The sequence below is a fragment of the Mya arenaria genome, chromosome 3, assembly GCF_026914265.1.
Source record: "Mya arenaria isolate MELC-2E11 chromosome 3, ASM2691426v1".
In the NCBI taxonomy this organism is placed as follows: Eukaryota; Metazoa; Mollusca; class Bivalvia; order Myida; family Myidae; genus Mya; species Mya arenaria.
Window position 1 is genome coordinate 23,814,414 of NC_069124.1, and position 24,875 is coordinate 23,839,288.

Genomic DNA, 24,875 nt, shown 5'->3' on the forward strand with positions numbered 1-24,875 from the left:
ATCAATTGAGCGCATAGTGCATAGATTAACTGTGGAGCGTAATACTTTATTTCGTTATACAGTTACAGCTTAAAGGAATATATTGTGATAATTTAAACTACGTAATCTTAATCTAACAAAAACGGGCTCACACAAAATAATTTTGAAACTGGATGAAACGACACTATGAACATATATAAATATTAAAAATATGGTTTAATAGTTTGAAACCCAAGACGTCATAAATTATTTTTTTTTATATGAAGCTTAGCATCTGTTGCAACACTAACTTTTAAACCTCTTTATTTTTCGATATAGCACAAGTTTATGTAAATATTGACACTGGTTGATGAGTATTATATAAAGTTAAATTTTCTAAAATGATCTAGATTTGGTTTTAAGGCTTTCCGTTGGCCTTGGTTTCGTTTGACCCAATTTTAATTGAAAATATTAAAAACGTAAGAGATGTAAATGCAGCTCTAGACGACATATTGTGATGCTGCTTTATAGTATGAGTATGTTGAGTACAACGTTATAACGGTTATCTGATCTGTTTTTACGCCTATGACTTTTATAGTACCTTAAAAACAAAGCACGACTCGAGTTGAAGATATATATCCTTTATATCCAGGTTCAAACAATGCTTAAACAATAACTATTGTCTAGGTTCATACTTTTCATGATCACATTCTGTATTATAACTGACTTTGTATTGACATCCACTTCGATTGTGTATTGACGCCGTTATTTCATTTTTCAACTGTTTATTTATATGCTTTGTACAATTTAAACCGCTAACCGTTTTCATTTTGCGTTTAATCATTTAGGAAACTCTTTGTGAGTAAAGTTCAATAATGTATATGAACTTTAAGATGATTTTATTATATATTTAATATATTTTTTTATAATGAGCATGTTTTAGTCATGTCTTTAGTCAAATGATTTCTATACAGGGAACTTCACACAATACATGCTATTACTTAATTATTAAGAGGTTAATACATGGCGAAGCCATGCCGTTGCGTGATTATTAGCCCGAGTGTCTTATGACGGCCCGAGACGTAGTCGAGCGATGGTATGAGCGCTAGGGCTAATTTGCACGTAACGGCCTGGTTTCACCATGTTTTAACCTCTGTATAACAAATGTAGTATTCCACTCTAAACTTGACGACGATGAGTAAACTTACTCTAAAATTAGAGTTGTTTTTGAGAAAAAGGCAAGTCGCAAAAGGGCGAACAACAATGTGATGCAAATTGGGTTCATGCATCAATTCCATTGTTTGTTGAATGTAAAGACGTTGCGTACATTGTTGGCGTACATCGGGAATTTGTTATTTTTTACACTTCTATGCTTCATGAAATTTGTTATAGGAATACGATTGTTTATATTTTTATGACCGGAAAGGCAAAAATATAGCCCTGTTAGTAAATACGGTTGCATATTTGATTTTTAAATAGTATAATCTTAATTCGACATATAACAATAGAAATCATAATATACTAATGCACATTTTTAACGGCTTAGTAAATAAAAACAATCCGCCATAAAAGAAGACTCGTTGACGTGACGTCAAATTTATATGACCTAATCATATGCAGTTCAAGACTTCCGGTAAAAAACGGTATGCGAAAGACAAATCAATTTGAAAAAGTAAGATTTGATTTTTTCTCGCGACCAGGTTTGTAAAAACTTCTGTTTATCTATTGATTGTTTTTTATAATATTTATGTCGACAAAAAGTACATTAATTCTACCTTTTCATTAGTAAGGGTTTGTTCTGACTTTGATTTTAGCGTTTAATATATGTATACTTTAATCTAGCCGCGATGTCACGCGTGTTAATAAATGCAAAAAAAAGTTAACTATGTTGTTACGTGCCCAAATATTTAAAGAATTATGCATTTGTTTAGAATTGCTGCAAAATACATTAAAGTGTATTGAACACATGCAAATTGCACAGTCTAGCCACGATGGCACAGCCTTGAAATAAACGTAATGTCGACGTTACGTTTGAAAACTAACTCTCATAACTTATTTGATTAAAATTAGATTAAAATGAATTATGTATAGATCCTTTCTACTCCACTATATAGATGAAGTTTGAAACTTGAGCAGAAAACTAACCTACTATTGACTAGAAAAGAAACAGACGTTTCAAATGTATAAGCTTCATTACTATATACCATAAAAATGCAAAATAAACTTAACATGCATAAAAACATCAACGGTCAAAGAAAATGTATATTTACATGTTGTTTCAGCTTCCCCGAAAAAAAACGAAAATCAAGAGAAAATATATCAGAAAAATGTACGAGACAAACAATGTGCAATAGTTCATAATTAGTTTGTAATAAATTGTATATTTGAGTATGAAATTTTACGTCGAACACTGACATATGTTAGTATACAATCTTGTTTGTGTAATGGTATTTTCATATAGAGGTTGAATAAACAATATGCGTACACAAATATCAAATATTTCTTAAAATATCGAAACAACATTACTTATGAGAACTGTAGCCCAAACACGTAAAGAAATCCTCAAGTAACGTTAAAAGGGTTGAAAATGACGATAACAAACAAAACTAAAACGTTGTGTTATCGATGTCGAAATATATGTGCAGTGTTCAACATTTAAGCAAATACAAATATGCCACCTGGTGAACCTGGTGAAAGTTTGATGAACAGTTTGGGCCAAACTCTCCGGGGGCACAGGCTTGGACATAAATTCAGTTAACTAACTCTATTGCATTTAAGTAGCTTATTTTCGCTGCACACGGTTATTTTGCGCTTACAACTCACCTCAACTAAAAAAAAAACTTTTAATAAAAGTGTTTGGAGTAAATAATATTTCTTAAAAAAACGATACTTACGAGTTGAGCAAAAATCTCCTTTGTATCCGGGTGCACATCCGCTCGGACAATGGCCGCTGTGGACATTGCACGTTGTGTTCTCGCCACTACACTGACCGCAATGTGACGTACATCCTGGTCCATACTCTCCGGGGGAACATTCTGTAAAAGTAATTATTATACTGACCTCTTTTTCTATGTTAATCCTTAAACGATATTGGGACGTCCGGATGTTTGAAGGAAATTAGAGTTAAATCAAATTATATGTTTTTTTACGTGATTTTTTTAAAGAAATAGTACAGTATAAAAACACTTATTAGATGTCACTATCATGCATTGTTATTTAAAGTGACAATCATATATAAAATCAATACATACACATGTGTAACAAACATAAATTTTACTTCCTAAAAATGCATTTATAGAAACTATTATTAACTGATAACAAGATTGTAACCGTTTATCTAAAAATGCGCTCATATTAAATGACTGGTGGATCCTAAAAGATTTACAGTAATCAACTATTGTCTAATGAGGTTGAAAATCCATGTTTACTGCACATTTATTTAAAATAAAACACGGTATCCTTCATAGACATCTTTGTACATCTTTTAGTTTAACAATTTTGTAAACTTCTTGTGAGCAACGTACAAAACAACACTTACCTCTCAGAATACGAGCATGTTGATGTCTTTTCATTTGCAAAAGGATGTCATTAATTGATATGAAGATCAGAATTGTTATTGCTGTATTATGGTAGGAAAATATTTTGAACGAGTTTGTAACTTTGATCCTTCAAATTAACTTGCATGATTTGTCATTGTTATAGTTCATTTCGAACCAAACATTATGTTAATATAAAAATGTAAAACATAATATTTAAATCCTTGAACAATAATGACATAATAACACACTGGTTTTGCAGAATTCCCCTTTGTATCCAGCGGCACATCCGGCTTGACAATGCCCGTTGTATGAGTCGCACGTTGTGTTGCCGTCATGACAGTAGCCACAGTGTGATGAACAGTTTGAGCCAAACTCGCGGCAGCACAGGCTGATGTATGTGTTCAGTTAAAGTGACACTCTTATTCAAAATCAATACATACACATGTATAACACACATACATTTTGACTGATAAACCTTTAACTACTTACTACTAAATAGTACATTTATGGGCATATTAATTACTGGTTATTAGACTTTAACCGTGTATTTAATAGCTGAAAATGCAAAACTATTATATGATTCTTGAATGCTTAAAGATTTACTGTGATCTACTATAGTCTCATAAGGTAGATATACTGTGTTTAATACACATTTCTGTCAAATTAAACATGGTATCTCTTATAAGAACCATTGTTTTCGACATTATTCATCCTTTTTGAATAACTAATTGTGGTAAATCTAATATGGAAGAGAGAGTGCATCTTTAATTAACTCTATTGCATTTTAGTAGCTTATTATTACTGCACAAATTTCATTTTCGGTTACAACTCACTCTCCGAAAGACTTTTTTATTTACACTGCCAATATTAGTAATTTAGTCATTCATTTTTAAAGAAAAAACGATACTAACGAGTTGAGCATACATCTCCTTTGTATCCGGATGCACATCCGCTCGGACAATGACCGCTGTAGACGTTGCACGTTGTGTTCCCGCCACTGCACTGACCGCAATTGGACGTACATCCGGCTCCATACTCTCCGGTGGAACATTCTGTAAAAGTATTGACATTATTACTGACGACATCTTCATTCTTAATACTTATACAATGTTTTTTCTTTCGGAATATTGCACGTAGAGTGTTTATGATCATTCACAGTACAATTAAAACAATAAAACATAACTATATGTTATTTTGTCAATGGGTTTAGCAAAACAATACAAGAGTAAAAGGACAAGAGCTTTATTTTACGATTATGCAATTCGATTTCAGTTGTAAGCAATTTGTTCACGTATACAGAGCAAATTTCAAAAACACACACTAATTCTGAGGATATATTCATATCGTTGCCGTTTATGTCATGTCTAAGGTTAAACTGTTTTTATGAATTGCACTAAAGAAAGAAATAGTTTTTCATTATTGCAAATGGAAAATCGTATCAAAAGGGTTCGCATCTTGGCCATTCAAAGCCACTTTTGTGTTTGTTATTTTCTTAAGGAATCATGCATTTTGTGTATGGAAAAAGTAAATTGGAAACATAATTTAAAATGATTTATAACCCAGTTTCAACTGGCGTGATTTGCAGAATTCCCCTTTGTATCCAGCGGCACATCCGGTTGGGCAGTACCCGCTGTATGCGTCACATGTCCTATTGCCGTCATGACAGTAACCACAGTTTGATGTACAGTTTGGGCCAAATTTGCAGGGTGCACCGGCTAGAACATTAATTTTGTTTACCAACTCTATCACAGTTTGGTATTTGTCTGCCTTTGCATGGTTATAATAGTTTTTGCGTTACAATGTTTAGTATCCAATGAAAACATTTAAATTGCAACAAATAAATTGCGGGATATGATCACAATTGCGCTGGTCAAAAGGTGCCAAATTGCGTTCATATCCCCGATAATGACATCAATCCCGCAACTCATTACTACTATATTTTCACCAATAGTTCATTATTTCATTCAAGAATTGTAAAAAAATATCTTCATTTCATTTACGAAAACCTTTCAGTGACCCATTCTTACTCATTCTGTAAATAAAACAACCGTGACGATCCAAAAACGTTATATCAAATGACTTCACAATAACGCGGGAAAAGATCAACCACTTGAAATCACTTGTAAACGTAAAATTGAAACAGTAATGGCAACAATACATTTAACATATCATAAATTTACACTTCCTAAAGAGTTTATTAATATTTTCGGGACCTACTGACACAATACAAACTAAATAAAGATCAACAATTTTCATTTACTTTGTCATGTATAGGATTTGCGATCTGAACAGATCCGAATATGTTGCGTTCATTTTGAAAAGGAAGTTAAAGTGTAAATATTGTACAATTAAGTTTATAATTAAAACAATGTTTCTGTATGTTTCATTATATTTTGCAGATCTTGAAAATTATTATTATTATTATTATTATTATTATTATTATTGTTATTATTATTATTATTATTATTATTATTATTATTATTATTATAGATACATAAATTCAAAAGGCGCTTTGTTTTCGAATACCAAGTTATACTGTAAAATAAATAATTATATATATTAATAATTTGTCCAACGCAATTGCATAAGCAATTCAAGTTTCAAAATACGATAGTACGTATTCCACCAAGCAAATAAGGGCGTATTACATTCTGCTTACGACACATCATAAGCGAAAATACTGCGTCATTAAAATGACATGTATTTTGAATCAAGTTTTCTATACGTCATTTAACCAGTGTATATCAAATCGGTTATAAGTACTCCTTTAAAATCCGGAACGGCGTGTTCGACTCTCATGGATATTTGAAGATATTGGTTTTATTGAGCTTGCGCCTCATAAATTACGATTTTGTAAATATCCACTCGAGTCGAACTAATCACCATTTATATAATTTAATATATTATGGTGAATTGATGCCATTATTGTTTAAACATGCAAAAGCTGTTATGAACATGTAAGATTTTTAATAACATTATTCTCTTTTAAGATAAATTGCGCATACCCTTTTTGCATTAGTGAATTTGTCGTGAGTTCTAAAGGGTATCTCAGCGCACATTGACTGTATTATGACTTGACCTCGAAGTAACACCATTTAGATTTTAAAATATTCTAAATGTATCATGTGACATGTACCAGAAATGACTGCAATTTCCAGAATGTCACATGTCACTTATGAGATTTAAAACTCGTTTAAATCATGATTTTATATAAATTCGATGCAATGAATAAATTATATTATTTGTTAAATAGCTTAAGCAAGTATATTTAAATTAGCATGTGTATAAAAGGACCGTATTTTGGTCACAGGCGGTCCCGTTCCATCTCAGAAGGCAAACGGAGCACGCCCCGTGGCCGTATCGCATTCAACAGCACAGTGACCTTCATGTAGACAATTTTGATAACTAGTATAAGTGAGTATACACTGCACCAAACTGGCAGGCTTGTTAGAATCATTTATCTTATTTTACAAACATATGCATACGTTGCTGACATGCCTCCTTCTGCCATCCTTTTTGACATATTGGACAGTGTCCTGTTGCCATATCGTAGTCACCTTCACAATGATTTTCATGGAGACACCCGTAGCCAAAGTATCCTCGTCTGCAAACTAATTGTATTCCAAAGTTAAATATCGTGTCTTGTATAATATTAAAATATCAAAACGCGATACTACAATTAAACAATCGCACAAACAGAAGGCTTACACGGACAAGCATATCGCTAAAAAACGATGAATTATCTCCGATGTCGTACAACTTCGAAAGCAAATAACACAAAAACAAAGTCCAGACCCCAGTTTTATAAAAACCTTAACGTGGTAAGACAGATACCTAGTATCTATTTTTCGATAACCGTTCAGGCAAGTTTCTAGCTAGCGCATGCTTTTAAAGACAGATATACATAATTATATGCAAACATGAATGACAGTAAAATATGAATATATTTACAAATAAATCGGCAGAATGGCATCATTTTTAAAATATTTTAACAGAACCCCCACTAGCACATTTTAATCTATAACGTTTAGATTATGGTAAGGGCATGTTCCATGTCCCTCGACCATTCGACAGCCAATGCGGAATGAAGGAACTATCACTATTATGTGTATTCTGTAATTGAGTGAATTCTATTTTGAAATTTAACGGAAAATAATTTGTATAAGAACAATGTCAACTTTACACATTGAGAGCGTAAACACATAATTATCGAAAAAGAAAGAAATACGTAGGAATTCGTCGCGGTCTATGACTGATATTCTTTTATGTTTATGATGTATAAGTATTTATTGCTTCTCCCTTATGTTTGGAATGGTAACCCGTGCTAAGTTTAGAACCGACTACATAGGGCATAAAGTGAAGAACACACATCAAAATGATTTGCACATTATGTTGTTAGCATTTCAAAGTATTTTTCCCAATCGCTCGCTGGTAAAGTATGTAATAAATAAATCATACCTACTCTTCGTCGTATTGAAAACTAGTATGTTTTAATATGGTCATTTATGTAAATAATGTATATTAGTGGTGTACTTTGTACAAGTCTAAAATAAACACTTCCGCCTGTCTGTCTTTGTTTGTTTGTCGGTCTGTCTGTCAAAACTTTGTAAAAAATGGCAAAAGAAACAAAGACTTTAATTGATAACACGAACATTAAACAATACTAGAACGTTATATTGTTTATTAAAGCTAAACGGTATTCAGGCTTCCAAATTAAAATAAATCAATATAATTCTGGATTCTGGTCCTAGAATAAGCGGTATTTGGGATTCCTGTAGTAAAGCGACAGTAAATGTAAATGCCATTACTTGATGAATCTGCAAAACAACGTAAGTGTATTCTGCACGGGGATTAAAGAAACGTTAAAGTATCGATCGTAGAACAGTCAAATATAAAAAATCATTATACTTATATATACAACATTAAGTTATTACTCAATAAATCACTCATTTTATTTATCCATAAAACAAACTGTCATGATAGTCTTATCATTTGGTTCCTATACAAGCACAAATGCTTATTGAGTATGTTCATATAACTGGTAGGACAAACATTTAAAGAATATTATTATTTTAACATGAACTGAATTGTTTTATACATGTTTATACTATATGTATCTTTTGTACTTAATGTTAACCTTTTTGTCAATACTTCCTTTCAAACAAACATACGCGTGCAGCTATGCCACGTGTATGTATTTTGTATAAAAGATAATTATGCATGACTTTATGATATCATCAAAAAAGACAAATAAGCGTAATAGCGAGTTGGCTAAACGTTTTTTTTAACTCATGTAGCAATTAAAATAAAAGCGTATTTATAATATAGAACAAAAGCTTTAGTTATTAACTATAAAATAACTATGAAAAACAAAAAAAAAAACAAGTCCAGCTTCAAAGGCTTAAATATAAACCATGTTTAATAACACAGGGCCAAACATGTGACTTTGCTTTGATAAAAACAATTGCATGTGACTCCTTCAATATCTTTGTTTAATCTACCTCAAATGCGTTTAGATAAATGAATAAACTTCATCAAGGAAAATAATGTAAATTTTTCGAAATAAGCATATTAAAAGTAACATGGGTTGGCATTTTTTGTAAAATGCATCTAATTAAATTTATTAAAATTAATGTAGTTTGAACTGAGTCTATGCAATTCTGTATTTTACTCGCAATATGGTGTTACAATGCGGCAAGCCAAATAACTTTAAAAGCGCACACTATGATTTGATGCAAAATATGTTTCATTCGAATCTTTATCATGTTCCACTCCTTTAACTATTATGACCAAGACATGGGTATGATTTGTATACAGATAAAAAAGAATAAGATATAATTTTGCGCTTTTTAAACAAGGGAATTTGTGGCTACGTGGTCATTTAATCGAAAAACCCTTGTATAAAAGACTAATATCTTTATTTGCTAAAAAGCATATGTTTCTTGAGGGTTTTGATCATTAAATTCAAATGAATTAAACTTGATTAACATCACAATAAAGATTTTATTTTTGCATCAACTTATATTATGCGCCGTCAAACAGTGTCTGCGATAAATCTATAAGAAGCACGCGATTCTTTAAGAAAGATTCAGTCTTGGAAAAAAATACAAGTATTCCAATATTTACTTCAACAGTATTACCTTGATCAAACACTTTGACTTCACATATGGTCATGTATGTTCTGTCCATTTTTCTTATATCTATAATATGCACTGATTCGGGTGGGTCTATCCGAATAAAATATATATAGTCTCCTTCATTTGGATTTCCGGTGTAAATCGATCGAAGAGAGGAACTGCTATTTCCAACAGAAACATTAAACGGTGTTCCTTGCCAATAATTTCCTGCAAAAATGTTGCATTTAGTCATTGAACGAGGAGAGACATATATATTATATATATATATAGAGAGAGAAAAGAATATATTTTAAAACTATTATATTATATGATCCCCGACTATCGTTGCTGCGAAATGAAAACTCCAATGTGCGTGTGGTTACATAATTTAAATAGAAAGCACACCTTTTTAAACGTTTCAAGTTTCAAGTGTTACGTAAGCGATGCTGTTTTATATAAGCATATGGATTTTATACGTTTTATAAACGAATGAAACAAATATTTATTTACTCGAATCAGACCGCCCTGTAATTTGAATGGCCTGAATCAGATATGGTTTTCCAATGTTTATCGTCCACCAGGGATCATTTGTGATACTGCAACAATGGCATATAGGTGGGTTTGTATTCCCGTTTATATAATTTATTGCCATTTCAGCACTATGTATATGGGATCCTTCGTGGTAAGGAGAACCCATATCAACTGAAATATTTCCTCTGGGAATATGAGGTATAATATCTGAAATAGTAGAGTTTTCATATTATTCCATCTAAATTAAAATACTGTATATTGATGTTTTCATTTTATTTTATACTGCTACTTAACCAACCAACCTAACAACCTTGACTTTATATGAACATGCTCTGGTGTTTCTTTTCTGCATTCAAACAGCTACGTCTTTAACTGTAGCAACTGTTTGTAAAAAAGCAATGCGAAGAAATCAGAAAAATCCTATGTAAAGTTGAATGGTTGATGATTGAATAATATTGATGAACTAAAATAAATTGAATATATGTATCGATACTAAGCAAATTGAATAAAGAATACTAGCATTGTCTATTAAGGTATTAGCCATGTAATACAACTCGGGAAACATCGGATAACATCGACATATATTGCCACTCGCCGTAACAGATCGCGACGAACATCGGGCGTATTCGGGCTGTACCGGATGTTGCTATTTTTAGAAACAGAAGGTATTTCCCCGCTATTTGTAGGTCAATAATGGAATTTCTACATCGTAGTATTTGGAAACTCGGTGATGTTTTTCTCATAAATATATATTTAAAATAAATAAACACTAAACGTGCACGCTGACAGTTGATTAAGATACATCTAACAATTTGAGTCATTACAGTAAAACATGGATTATAAGTGAATTTTACCGGTAAGAAAATATTTTCTGTCTAAAAATCAAACTGTCAACAATCAGCATGGAACTGGGATATTCGTATCAAACTCAAAGGGCTATGAATGTAAGTATCCTTGAGCAGTTTTGTACGTTGATGTGTTCAAAAACGTTTGTTTTGTTAAATTATCTTTGGAATTCTTAAATCTTTTTTATTAGCTAAATGTCAAGACAGCATGCTCATATTTTTACATGTACTTAAGTACATGTTACGTTTACTTATAAATGTACATGTTAAATATTTTTATATGTACTTATGTACATTATTTATGTATATGATATGAGTATGTAATCTTTAATTTGATTCTTTTATCTTAGAAAAATTTTAGACTTAAAATTTTGTTTAAAAATGATGTATTTTGGTACGTGCCCTATTTTTAACATACCATAATACATGTACATACCTGTTATTTGTTTACAAAATGCATATTTTCAAAATTAACCTGTGGGGAAAAGTTGTACTTGGTTTGGCGCTTGGAGCCACGACTGCTTGTACACTAGCGACATTCATTGGCTTGGTGTAGGTCTCGTTAAATCCCCAGACTGGCGTGAATCATTATCAACCATATGCACAACAACTACATATCTATGCCTACCAACCCTTACTCTTGTCTAAAATGGATATAAGTGCAGAATGTTTAATACTTGTGAATTTGTATTTTACGGTGGCAGTTTCTGCTGGTTGATAATCAGAAGTCTCATTTCTTTCAGGCAGGAAAATGACTGAATATTACTAAGTCAACAACACTCGGTTCTGAAGAATTCCAGCCTGCAATCAATACCATGTTGGATCCTTTAGGGTGAATTTGTCAGCCATGTCTATCCACAAGGCAGTTGCATCTGATAGAGATGATGTGAGTATTTCATATAAAACATATTTGACTTGGTTTTTGTTTGGTGGTGGTGGTGGTGGTGGTGGTGGTGGTGGTGGTGATGATGATGATGATGATGATGATGATGGTGATGATGATGATGATGATGATGATGATGATGATGATGATGATGATGATGAATTTTATTGATAAATTTTATAATTTTCTTTATATATATACATGTATGTTTAAAAATAATGATGAGAAATATTAAAAAGATAAACTATAGTTTGTTTTGTATATGTATGGCAGTAAAATTATCTATACTGATTAGTTAGTAAGGCTTTAAAGTAAAACTTTATTCCTTTACAGCACTAAACGTTGAACTTCAAATGTTGAAGAGTGAAGAATTATTGAGAAAAAATCTTAATGTTAGAATACCAATGACAAAATAAAACAGATAGACATCAAATTATCCACAGAGATTGTTTACATGTTATAATATTTAAAAAAAAAACATTAGTTGAGAACTTTCACTCTGACATTTTTGGAGAGGCATTAACGCCAACTTAGTGTTCTTGTTTCTTCACATATTTTAGTTTGAAAGTACACTATTTTTTAAACTTTGTATTCTGAGCTAATATCATAAGTAAAATTCATTAACTTGGAGGAATACATTCTATAAATAAGTCCAATTAAGCTTTGTAAATTTTAACAAGAAAAATGTTAAGCATTTTATTAGCTATAAAAATGTATGGTTACATGACATTATGTATATTTTCGTCAAGACTGGACGGTAAACTATCGTAAATTGTGTTTCAAATTGTTAAATAGACATCATATATAATATTTAAAATGATCTCAGCAGCTTGCCTTATATTTAACTATTTTTTATAATTTTTATTAAACTGCTATATATTTTCAAACATCTAAAAACTGCTCTGTTCCGAAGATTAATCAAATTGATTTTTTCCCATGAGTATCAAAAATGTATCAATATAAGTTTTCTGTTAAATGAGGTTTATTTTACCAGAAACTGTTGTGCTTATTTCATAATCTCTGATAATGCGAAAAAAAAATCAAATATAGACAAAATATTTACTTGTCACTCTTTGAAGCCCTTGGAGTTTGGGAGTGGGTGTAATAAAACATAGATAACTTTTTTAATTTACGGTATTTTTTTTTTCAAAATTTGGATAAAAGTCCCATAGTGTACCCTGATTATAACTCTGTTGTCGGTTAAAGCCTTTATAAAAGTGTGTATAACGAGGCTAATACCTTAAAGCATTTAAAACAAAACAAAAACCTACCACTTCCTTTGAATAATTGAAATATTTCCACCTCACAAAGGACAAAAGGATACATTGGTAGGAGGACTGAAGCCGGTCTTGGAAGACTCAATCGACAGAAGCGTGCCTCCGTCGGCGTTGAAATATTCAAATCAAATATACCATCGTTAGGATATGGTGTTGTGGTTAGCGGTAGTATATGACCATTGTTATTTGTGATGTTCGATATTGATAAATGTATATTAAATCCCTCCAACTGATCTGCAAGGATAAGAATATTATTAAGTAGTCAATATTTCGCTTTAATAATAGATGCTTAGTATATAAGCTAAGTTAGTGGCATTACCAAACATCTTGTCAATAAAATTTATGAACTTTTAAATGCATCAGTGTACGCTAATTAGTACAAAGCTAGGAAATAATACTACAGCATGAGCTGTGATATTTTGGACTAATCTACTTTCATAAATAATCAATATTTCTTTTGCAAGGAAGAAATCATAAAACGGAGTGGGATGTATCGTATATGCATTTACAAACTTAGTTCAAACATTCCGTGGCGTACTCAAGAGATCATACATAGTCCTTATTTGTTCTTATTAGGACTTACTTTACAAAACACCTAAATTCTGTAAGTTGTTTTAAAAACATTTCAAAATGGGAAAATATGTTCTTGCACATAATTTTCGTATTAAAGGGTAAGCTCACTGCTGTATTGGTTGTCTACCCAGTTGTCTATTTGTCACATGTATGCATATATATGAGTGGTTTTAATATATGTATGAAAACACTCCACACGCTACCGGCATATATTATCGAAATTAATTTTGAAAATGATATATTATTGATCATATTTGTTAGTTCTATTGTAACGTTGTTGTTATTAATGTTGTCGTAAGATTAATATGTGTTGAATGATTAATCGGGTCTATCGTGTTTTCTCAAAGATTCCGTTTAATCATATGAGCAAGTTATATTCAATAACAAAATCCCTTTAATGCTAAAATTCACAGCGATACACAAACTTGCTGCACGCAGATCAGCTGTTCACTATTTATCTCCTTCCATCGTCGACAGTTTGGACTCAGTCTTTGTTTCCTCAGTCTGTATCCAGTCCGTCGTCAATAGTATCTCTCCTGTCGCCCACATCCGTTGAATCTGTTCTCAACACTATATGTTTTCAATATTTTGCCAATATTTCCGTGAAAGCTTACATGATTAAAGCAGTTTCTGCATTGTAAATAGTATCCTTGTTTCAGAATCAGGTATTTGAAATCATGCACTCATGTGTTTATCAAAGTGCATCATCTTTTTATTTGAGTCTGTATTTCGGTCGTAGTATTCCATCTATTGGTCGTAGTCTTATAGAGCACACTTGTTAACTTGTCATGCTTTATCATGTCAAATAAACCTTCCTTGTTTTGTTAATACGAGCCACACGATGCTGTCAATAACCTGTCTACAACTCATCCCAAATTACGAACCTTATAGCCTTTTTTATAATGAAGTTCATTATTTTGTGATAAAATTAGAAATAGTGTTAAAAACATAACAGCTTTAGTGGAGTTTGCCGTGCCGTAGTTGCTGTACTTGGATGAAAAGTTGTAATTGTTATTATAATCTTATGGATGATGAAACATTTTACATGACAGAACATTGACAACTTTTGGTTGGATAATCACAAACGCATGAAATACATTCAATATTGAATATAATCAAACTAATTTTAAGTTGACATATATAGTGGTATATAACCTTTTTATTATAACTAATACCTGCACATGCTCAAGTGACCTAGTTCACCGTTATTTTTTTTGATGAACCGAATCAGTCCGAAGGATTTAACAGTTATGACAATTTTATTTTAGTTTATACCATTTGGAGCTATTCAACTTTTAACCCTTCCAGCTATGTCCACAAATCCGAACACTTTTGGAGGTTCTTACCATTATTTTAGAGAGTTTTTGCAATAGTAAGTTAAAATTTAGTATGAAAACTCTTTGGTAAATGTGACAACATCTGTCACAGTACAGACTCACGATCTCATCAATTTTAAGTCAAAAATCGTTCAGTGTATGGACAGAAAATCACTAAATAATTATACTATAGGGGGCACAAATACTGAACACTTAAATAGCGAAAAAACATGGTCATACAATTAGATTTAAATGTGCTATATTAAATAAACACTTGCTGCAAAGTTATTTGTTGTTTCCGCTCTTATTCAAAACATGCTATTGAGATGTAAAGTGTGATTTCAATAAAAAATATATTGAATGTAGGTCAACATAACTGCAATGCCTCAAAGATGCGCATGTGCCCTCTGACGCCATTCTCCCATGTGCTACATTTTGATCCTTAAGCGTATTAGAACAATAAATTGCATTTAAGAAAAATACTCAGCAAAACCAGATGAAACTATACTGCAAGATTTCTATTAATATTAACATTTTGTGACTTTATTATTTCAATAAATTTGGGTACATTTGGTCCTGTATAAAAGTATTTCTTACGATATAGCTTTCTTAAATCTTTATACAATGGACATTCTAGAATAAAATGAAATTCATCCTCTAAGATATTACACGCAATACATTTTCTTTCACAATGTGGAATTGCAACTGGTTTGTGCCACCTCCCGGATTCTACCTCTAGTCTATGCGCCGACATTCTAAGTCTAGCCAATGCTGTTCTATTCTTAGATAGATAACATTAGACAAATAAGATTGAAGTTTAAAATCAGCAAAAAGTATATATGTTTTTGCTCTCGTGGATTTTTTTAACTCCGTTAACCAATTTTGAATAAAACATCAGTAACTAGTTGTTTAAATGATAATATAAATAGGTTGAAATCCCCTAAGCCTTGCGCATTCCAAACATGGCTAAACCCCGATGACTGAAGAAGATGCCTTACTAAGTAAGCCCACGATCTAGAATTAGGGAAATCATCTTAATCACAATACATCTTATTATATACTATTCTAACATATTTAGTATACTCCATGGCAATAATCTTCAGCCAATATCGTATGACATTTGTACAATGCTGTTCTTCCTAGTTCCCCATATACAAAGTTATTCTGAGTTTGTGCTCTTACTCCTAATAAATTCTTACAACTGTTTAGATGTACTCTTTCTAACTGTAAACTATTATGTAATCCCCATACTTCTGAGCCATAGCTTAAGATCGGAGAAATTAACTTGTCAAACAAATCTTAACTATGATTTATTGACAAAGAGGTGAATTTATTTAAACAATTCTTAAGTTTAAACATTTCTGTAAGAGCTTGTCCTGATAGTGTTTCAAAAGTGTTTGAAAAAGACCCTATGTGGTGAAAACGATACCTAGATATGTAAATTTAGATTTCTAATTCCTGACCATTATATAAAAATCCTAAAGTTCTCCCAAATCTTCCACCTTTTTAAAAACCATAATTTTCGTTTTAGCAGAATTTACAATGAACTTCCATCTATTGCAATATTCTTCTAACAGTAGTAATACTTTCTGTAGACCTGTTTCTGTTTCCGACAATACAACAATATCATCAGCATACAAAAACAAAAAATAATTTAGGAGTCCCCACATCGACCCCCTTAAAATTATGAAAATCCAAGTACTCTTTAATGTCATTGAAGTACATCGAAAATAGAAATGGGGATAATGATTCGCCCTGACGTACACCAAGAAAACAATCAAAGTGTTCACTTAGTGTATTATCATACTTAACTCTCACTTTCACATTATTATACATATATTTTATTATATCCAACATTTCCCCTCTAATTCCAAATTTAATTAGCTTGTGCCACAAAACCTCTTTTACAACATAATCAAACGCCTTTGTAAAATCAACAAATGCTGTGTTCAATTTCTTGTTTTTGCTCAATAACTGTGAAATAATACCCTGCAAAACAAATATATTATCAACAGTACTCATCTTTTGTCGAAAGCCTGACAATGCTTCTATGTATACATGATGTCGTTCAGCCCACTGATTTAATCTTTCATTTAAGACTTAAGTAAACAATTTATCTAAACAACTCAACAATGTTATTCCCCTATAATTACTTGCACAGTTAACATCCCCGTTTTTATGAAGGGGCACAATATATCCTTCAGTCCAGTCATCTGGAAAGAAACTCATATCAAACAATTTATTGAATAAATTGCATATAAAATTGTAAAGTTAACATTTATTGATCCGTATTTGAAAAAATCATTTAAAAAATAATCTGGCCCCGCAGTTTTTCCATTATTTAGTTTTCTACAGGCTTTTTTAATTTCATCGACTGTTATTTGCATATCTAATTTTGCAAACATAACGTCTAACTCTTAATTTAAGAATCTTTCATTGCGATATAAAACATCTTCATCGGGTTGGAAAAATGTGAATCTGGGTCATTTATTGACTTGAAGTATTCCAATCACATTTGAGAGAACCTGTATTTTTTACAACATAACTTTTAAGTAATCTCTAATATAACTTATCATTATGAGTTCTAGCATTTTCAAGCAATTTTGTTTGATTTTTATCATAAGAACTACACTCTTCATTGAAATAGATACTGTCTGTATTATATTTAACACAGTTTGTTGCATTCCGATTGGTATATATATTCGTTTTAAACAAAGGTTTAAATATATTGTCGAACACATTTGAAAACTGATGTAAATTTACATCTATATCAGCTTGGCAACTTGATATATTTATATGCATACATAATGCATCAAACTTCTCAGTACTTTCATCACATAGTAGTGAATTAATAAATAAATATATATTTTTTTTCATTATCCCATCTATGCATAAAGGGAATTGTAGTTGCATCAGTAGTTTGTACCTTATGCTCATTATCTAGACCAAATGCATTAGGTTGTGCCTTAACACCAAAATTGACAACACAATGATCATATATAATATTAGGCTCTATAACTTCAAAAGATAAAAAAATAATTAAAAGCTGTCTATACATAAAACATACTCAACAACACTACAACCTTGAGAATTAACACGTGTATATATACCTACAAGACTATCTTTCCCACATCTACCTTTTACAATTCTCATTCCTGTAGATTTACAAAATTCTAACAAGCATTTTCCATATTAATTTACAGTTGTATCTTGACTTTGCTTAAATATACATTCATTTGCTATATAGTCATCAGGTTAAATATTATGCATATGTACACTTTCATTCTTAACATAATCTGGTTTCTACCCGACCCTTGCATTAAAATCACCACATATCAAGTAAGTACATGATTAATCATACTTATTTTGTACAACATGTCAACAATACATAAAACATCATTTGTTCAACTTACTATTATCTACTGCTACCTTGAGGTGCATTGTACAATAAACACATGTTTTGACAGTTTTCATATACATAAATAATAATCCACCACTATCTCCTTTAGTACATTTACTTTTGTTTTGTCTATTTAATATAAAAGGAATAACATCTTCAACTTCACAGTCACAGTAATCATTTAACCAAGTCTCAGTGAATAGCAAAATATATTATTAAATAAGAAGAAATCTGGAAGAGGCCGACCCATTAAACAAACCTTTATTTCTAATTGAAATTGTCCAATTGGTTGAGGAGAAATTGTTTAAAGGAAAATGTTAACGACGGGCGGAAGACAATCACCCTATTACAATAGCTCGTGCGGAGCACAAAGTGATTTGATGACCTTAAATAACTTAAAAGTATCCATAATCAATGAACGTCAGAAAAAAAAAAACTAAATAAAAGTTTGTTCCACATGGTGAATAACATGTATAACGGATCTGACACTCGTTGTCATTTAATATAAACTCAAATGTAAATATCATAGAATCCAAGCAACAACACCATCTAAAAAATGCCTTCACTGAGCATACATGTAGGAAGTAAAATGGTCTATTTTTTACAAGAAAAACATTATGTTTCCGATTAGTGCTTAAAATTGTTTTATTGTATTTATGCAGATATAATTACAATTATTTATTACTTGAAACATTGTCCCTTCGGCCGTAGACTTTTATCCTGCTTATGTTGTAAACAGCTCCAAGATCCACCTGCCACCAAGGAGGGTTTCCATACCCGGATAAGGTGAAATGATGACTGTCCACAGGACTACATGTTTTGTCACCGTCCACCGCGTTACTTGCGGACCAGAAACCAGCTCCAGGATCCTTTGTGTACTGCCAGGCAGGCTTGTTCAAGGCTACATTGGAGGCTGTTATCAAAATGTTTTTGCTTCAGTCATGAATGTAAATTAGATAAGAGTTATTTGAGTAGTTTCGAAAAAGCAACTGATATTCATATTAAATGAATTCACGGCGTTTTAACGTCATTGTTTGAAACATAGCAATGCCGAAACGTGATTGAACCAACGGTAGCAGATATGCAACAGCAATAACATTTCTTTAAATGAAGATCCGCGTTTGAAGACGAAACTACGTAGACTTTAGATAGTATTTATAAGACTCATTTTTATAAACATTGACTACTTCAATACTTCAGTCCACTAACAAAATTGAATGGCGTATCAGATTATCTACTTACCAGTTCTAAAGGAATCTGTTGAAGAAACTATGAAAAGAACGCCTGGAAATAATCTGGTAACCCACTGAAACGTTAAATGTATAATGAATTTAATTTCCCAAAATATTAAGTATCATATTAGGTTCATGCACGGCTGACTAAGTGACTTGTAGGTTTACAACAAAACGTTTGTAAAAAGAATATATAGAGCCGAAATAAAAACAGCATGCTCGCACCGAAAATTTGTACCCCCCCCCCCCCATTTCTATTGAAATGGAACCAACAAGTAATTGATAACGGTTTTATCAAAGTGGTAATATGAAAACTGTTAATTATATGTTGTTGCATAAAGTGAGTGCTTAACAGCCGTTCAAGTAAGGCAAAAGCGTAAAATCGGTTTATCCTTCTAGTATTTATTGTTACGGTGTAATACATGTTTAAACAAGGTGAATATCGAACCATATCGGAACAGTAAGGTTTACTTTGGGCCTAGATCTTATATAAGCAACTTGTTTTGAATGGCTATGAGAAAATCATCTAACAACGCGAATGTGATTGAAGTGGTTATAAACATAGTTCAAACATCTGCTGATTAGAAACGAATTCAATTAAGTGATATATTTATTACGAATACATCTGTACACGAGCGTGGGTTACAAGATCCTTTTTAATCAATTTAATTTTTAAACAAATTTTCCAATGTAAACACAATACAAATACAAACGTATGTTAATAAAATAATAAATCAATTCTAATTATTAAAAAAGATCTTGCCGAAAAATTTTAACGTTGGAGTAGTAAAATTGTGTTGATATTTATTATACACTATTGGCATGACGAATTTGAATAAATTCAAAATCGAGTATTCAAAATAGTGTATAGTATTCACATTTGTTTCAATTTAATACCAGAGGCTGAAATTTGCATGCAATGATAGCGAATAATCCTTGCTTGCTTAAAGGTTTGTGGATATGTATTTATGCCCTTGTATTTCGCAACCAGGCATTTAACATAAATAGTTGTAAGTATCTCTCGTTATAGTATGTTTATCGATATATTCGTACGTGACTACATGAGTGTTAGAATGAATATATAGTACAAACAAAACCACACTTTTACGACACATAAATGTTGAGTAGTATCAATGAGATTGGTCTAGTGGACTTTCTCTAAACATATCAAAAATATTTTGTTTAAGCTCAGAACACGGAGATTGAATGAGCTCAGTGATAAGGGTCTGCACAAGCAAGCGTGCTTAGATAAATTGGATTAAAGAAACTGATGATACAATCAGTCTGTATCCCTCTGTAAACACTAAAGCTATTTATTCTTTTTTGTGCAGGAAATTAATTTGCGAACACAGTTTTTATTATTGTCGAAGAGTATATTTAACGTACAAGACTTCGATGTATATTGATACGTGTGTTATGAATTTAGTTTACAAGGTTCCCTTCGTATTTCTACAACGGCGGTGTTCAAAGGAAGACTATAACGGGAAACGTAAATTGGATGGATGCGTTTGCAAGTAATTATGTATTACAAAAGTAGTTCCTAGAAGAATAACAATATAGGAAATTTTAATACGTTGCATTCATTATTTGATCTATATTGATTTTCCAGATAAGTTGATGCAAAGCAAATTGTCAATTTGTAAAATAATGTCTGAACGTCTCTTGGCTGTTTTGGGGTTTGCAAATCTGTTTCCGATAAATCTTTTTAACCAATACAAGTTGAGGATAAGTTCGGGTTTCTGCAAAAACTCATTTTATTGTCCTCAATGCGTCAAGGCGTGAACCATTTCCAAAGCTTTCTCTGTATTTCTGAGTGAATGTCTGTGTCAGATACGACAGTTTGACAACATGAAGCCAAGATGTTCATTGTGTCGTCTGCTAAGGGAAATTTTGCTTAACAATAACGTTAATGAAAAAAAATAGTAGTATTGGCCCAAGAATTGACCCGTGGATGACACAGCTTGGAGAAGCAAAATAAAATGATTACTGCAAGCGTGCTTAGATAAATTGGATTAAAGAAACTGATGATACAATCAGTCTGTATCCCTCTGTAAACACTAAAGCTATTTATTCTTTTTTGTGCAGGAAATTAATTTGCGAACACAGTTTTTATTATTGTCGAAGAGTATATTTAACATACAAGACTTCGATGTATATTGATACGTGTGTTATGAATTTAGTTTACAAGGTTCCCTTCGTATTTCTACAACGGCGGTGTTCAAAGGAAGACTATAACGGGAAACGTAAATTTGATGGATGCGTTTGCAAGTAATTATGTATTACAAAAGTAGTTCCTAGAAGAATAACAATATAGGAAATTTTAATACGTTGCATTCATTATTTGATCTATATTGATTTTCCAGATAAGTTGATGCAAAGCAAATTGTCAATTTGTAAAATAATGTCTGAACGTCTCTTGGCTGTTTTGGGGTTTGCAAATCTGTTTCCGATAAATCTTTTTAACCAATACAAGTTGAGGATAAGTTCGGGTTTCTGCAAAAACTCATTTTATTGTCCTCAAGGCGTCAAGGCGTGAACCATTTCCAAAGCTTTCTCTGTATTTCTGAGTGAATTTCTGTGTCAGATACGACAGTTTGACAACATGAAGCCAAGATGTTCATTGTGTCGTCTGCTAAGGGAAATTTTGCTTAACAATAACGTTAATGAAAATAAATAGTAGTATTGGCCCAAGAATTGACCCGTGGATGACACAGCTTGGAGAAGCAAAATAAAATGATTACTCCACTTTAGGACAAATAGAGATTATTTGATAATGAACGAAGTAGGAGACCCTAAATACATTTTGATTCGAGCTTTTGTTTGAGGAGACTATTGTGACCGACATTGCAAAATGCCTTTTATATATCACATACAAGACGCAGATGCATCAACGCCGCATTAAAGCAGGATTTTTTATTTGACGATGCAATTTTGCAAACCTAGGACTTGAGCTAGTGACCTAGTATTTTTTAACCAAAAAGACCCATTATACTTATCGGAGATATCGTTCATTCAAATAACCTGATCAACAAACAATATTCCATTAGTGTAAGGAAAAATGAAAATTTTATAAATAAATCAGCTTTTCCAATAAGATCTGTCCCAGAGACCTAGTTTTCGACCCTAGATGACACACTTTAACATCTAAGGTTTCATGTACACAGATATCTTAAAAGTTAATTTTATTTTTTTTTAAACATATGGGTAGATATGAAATTCATGATTGGGAGGTGTGTTTATAAATAGCAAATTAATTTAGTTGTTGACTGATATTGATAGGTCTGGTAACCATAGAATGTTTTTTATGACATCGGGAAAATATTTCCTAAGATTTGACCTAGTAACCTAATTTTTATCTGGGGTGACACATATTTACAAATGTCTAAGACAACATGTAAACAAATATTCTGACCAAGATCCATAAAGATTTAACAAAATTTAATGAATATTTAGGACCTTGGATTTTTTCTCCTAAGATTTGACCTTGTGACCTAGATTTTGACCAGGGATGACACATATTGAAGAACTGTCAAGATATTATGCCGACACATATTCTGACCAAGTTTCATAAAGATTTGACAACAATTGTTGAATTTATGACATGGAATTGTTTTCCTAAGGTTTGACATATTGACCTACAATTTGACCCGTGATGACCGATATAAAAATAAGCAAGATATTATGCGGACAAATATTCTGACCAAGTTTCATCAAGATATGAAAAATGTTTTTTATTTATGACGTGGAAATATTTTTCCTAAGATTTGACCTAGTGACCTAGATTTGACCCGGGTTGACCATATTAAAAATATGCAAGATATCATGCAGACAAGCATTCATATATATGCAAAAAGCTACAGAAACATGCTCAGTAGCAAAACGTTAAACTTAAACCCAGTTTAGTGGCAATGGGCAAACGCCAAAGACATAGAACACAAATTCACAAACAAGAAACATAGAACAGCACAAATCTCTACAAACAGCACAGTGCATAAATACTATATATATAAATAATTGGTATGTTTATCAAGAATTGTTAAGTACCGCCTTGGAACGGTCAGTAAAATGTAAATTTACTGGGGGTTTAAACCAGTTTATGTGCACAAACCTCACTCTTATCCCAACAATTCTTAATAAAGATAAAACGCAAAAGGTAAATATTATCAATTTATGCATTAACTTGAGGAAACTTATCAATAAAACAAATAATAATAATAACGAAAAGGTAAAACTCAAGTACTTCAATGATTAGAGATCCCAACTCTATCTGCAGACGGAGGAAACAATTCAGAGCACCTAATGCAAATACTTTTCAAAGATACGATGCAGTCATCGTTAGAAACCAAAAACATCACACACAGTCTTCCTTATAAAATAATAGGTTTAAAACTGTGTGATCATAGAGTTTCATAATAAAAAGCATCATTGTACTAAAACTGGGAACAAATAAAAAAAAAACATTATTAAAAATAAAAGCGACTTGTATATGCTATTCTCTCCTTCCAAATGATTTGAAAACGTAAAATATTTAAAGAAAACTAAGTCCCAACCAAACCACTCGGAGTCAGTCAACACGTGTCCGCCAAAAAAGGTTTTAAAGATAACATAAATTAGCAAATTCTTCATAAAAATCAAAGCATTGAAAGTTAAGTTATAAAAGGATGCTATATTCAACCCAATATTTAGTTTCAGGTATTCATCTTCAAAATCAAGATGGCAAGTGCCTTCAAACAATTGCCTTTATATCCATGGTTTAAATAAAATCCATGTTTAATCTAGATTTAATCAAAATTGTTGAATTTATTACCATGATATATTTCATCTAAATATTTGACCTAGTGACCTAGTTTTTTACACGAGATGTCCCATATTCATATTTTTTCAAATTAATATGCCGACAAATAGTCTGACCAAGTTTGATAACCATTGGGTAAAAACTCTTGATTTTATTACATAAAATGAAATCTTTAACGCAGAATTGTTAACGAGATTTTCGCCATTCTATAACCCGTAATTTTTCGACGTGTGACCTCTATCTATTTGTGCAATACAAAACGCTTAGACAACGGTAGTATAATTAATAAATTGATAATAAAGTGCAATAACCTGAAAGGAGTTTACCAGACGTTTTGCCATTATCCTTCACTAAACTGTTTATTCCTTATCATGTGACACTGACTATAACAAGGAAGTTCACGTGTGTCG

The 24,875-nt window shown here is 31.7% G+C and overlaps 1 protein-coding gene across 1 annotated transcript in view; it reads right to left on the minus strand.

The window, feature by feature from the left end:
• Window positions 1–24,875, minus strand: part of LOC128225862 (uncharacterized) — a 31,468-nt gene that overhangs the window by 2,950 nt on the left and 3,643 nt on the right. Inside the window, exons 2-6 of the mRNA XM_052935760.1 lie at window positions 19,681–19,744; window positions 19,176–19,351; window positions 4,409–4,549; window positions 2,853–2,993; window positions 2,104–2,113 (exon numbers count right to left, since the gene is read on the minus strand). Coding sequence (XP_052791720.1) covers window positions 2,104–2,113; window positions 2,853–2,993; window positions 4,409–4,549; window positions 19,176–19,351; window positions 19,681–19,744 — 532 coding nt within the window. The remainder of the gene's footprint in view (window positions 1–2,103; window positions 2,114–2,852; window positions 2,994–4,408; window positions 4,550–19,175; window positions 19,352–19,680; window positions 19,745–24,875) is intronic.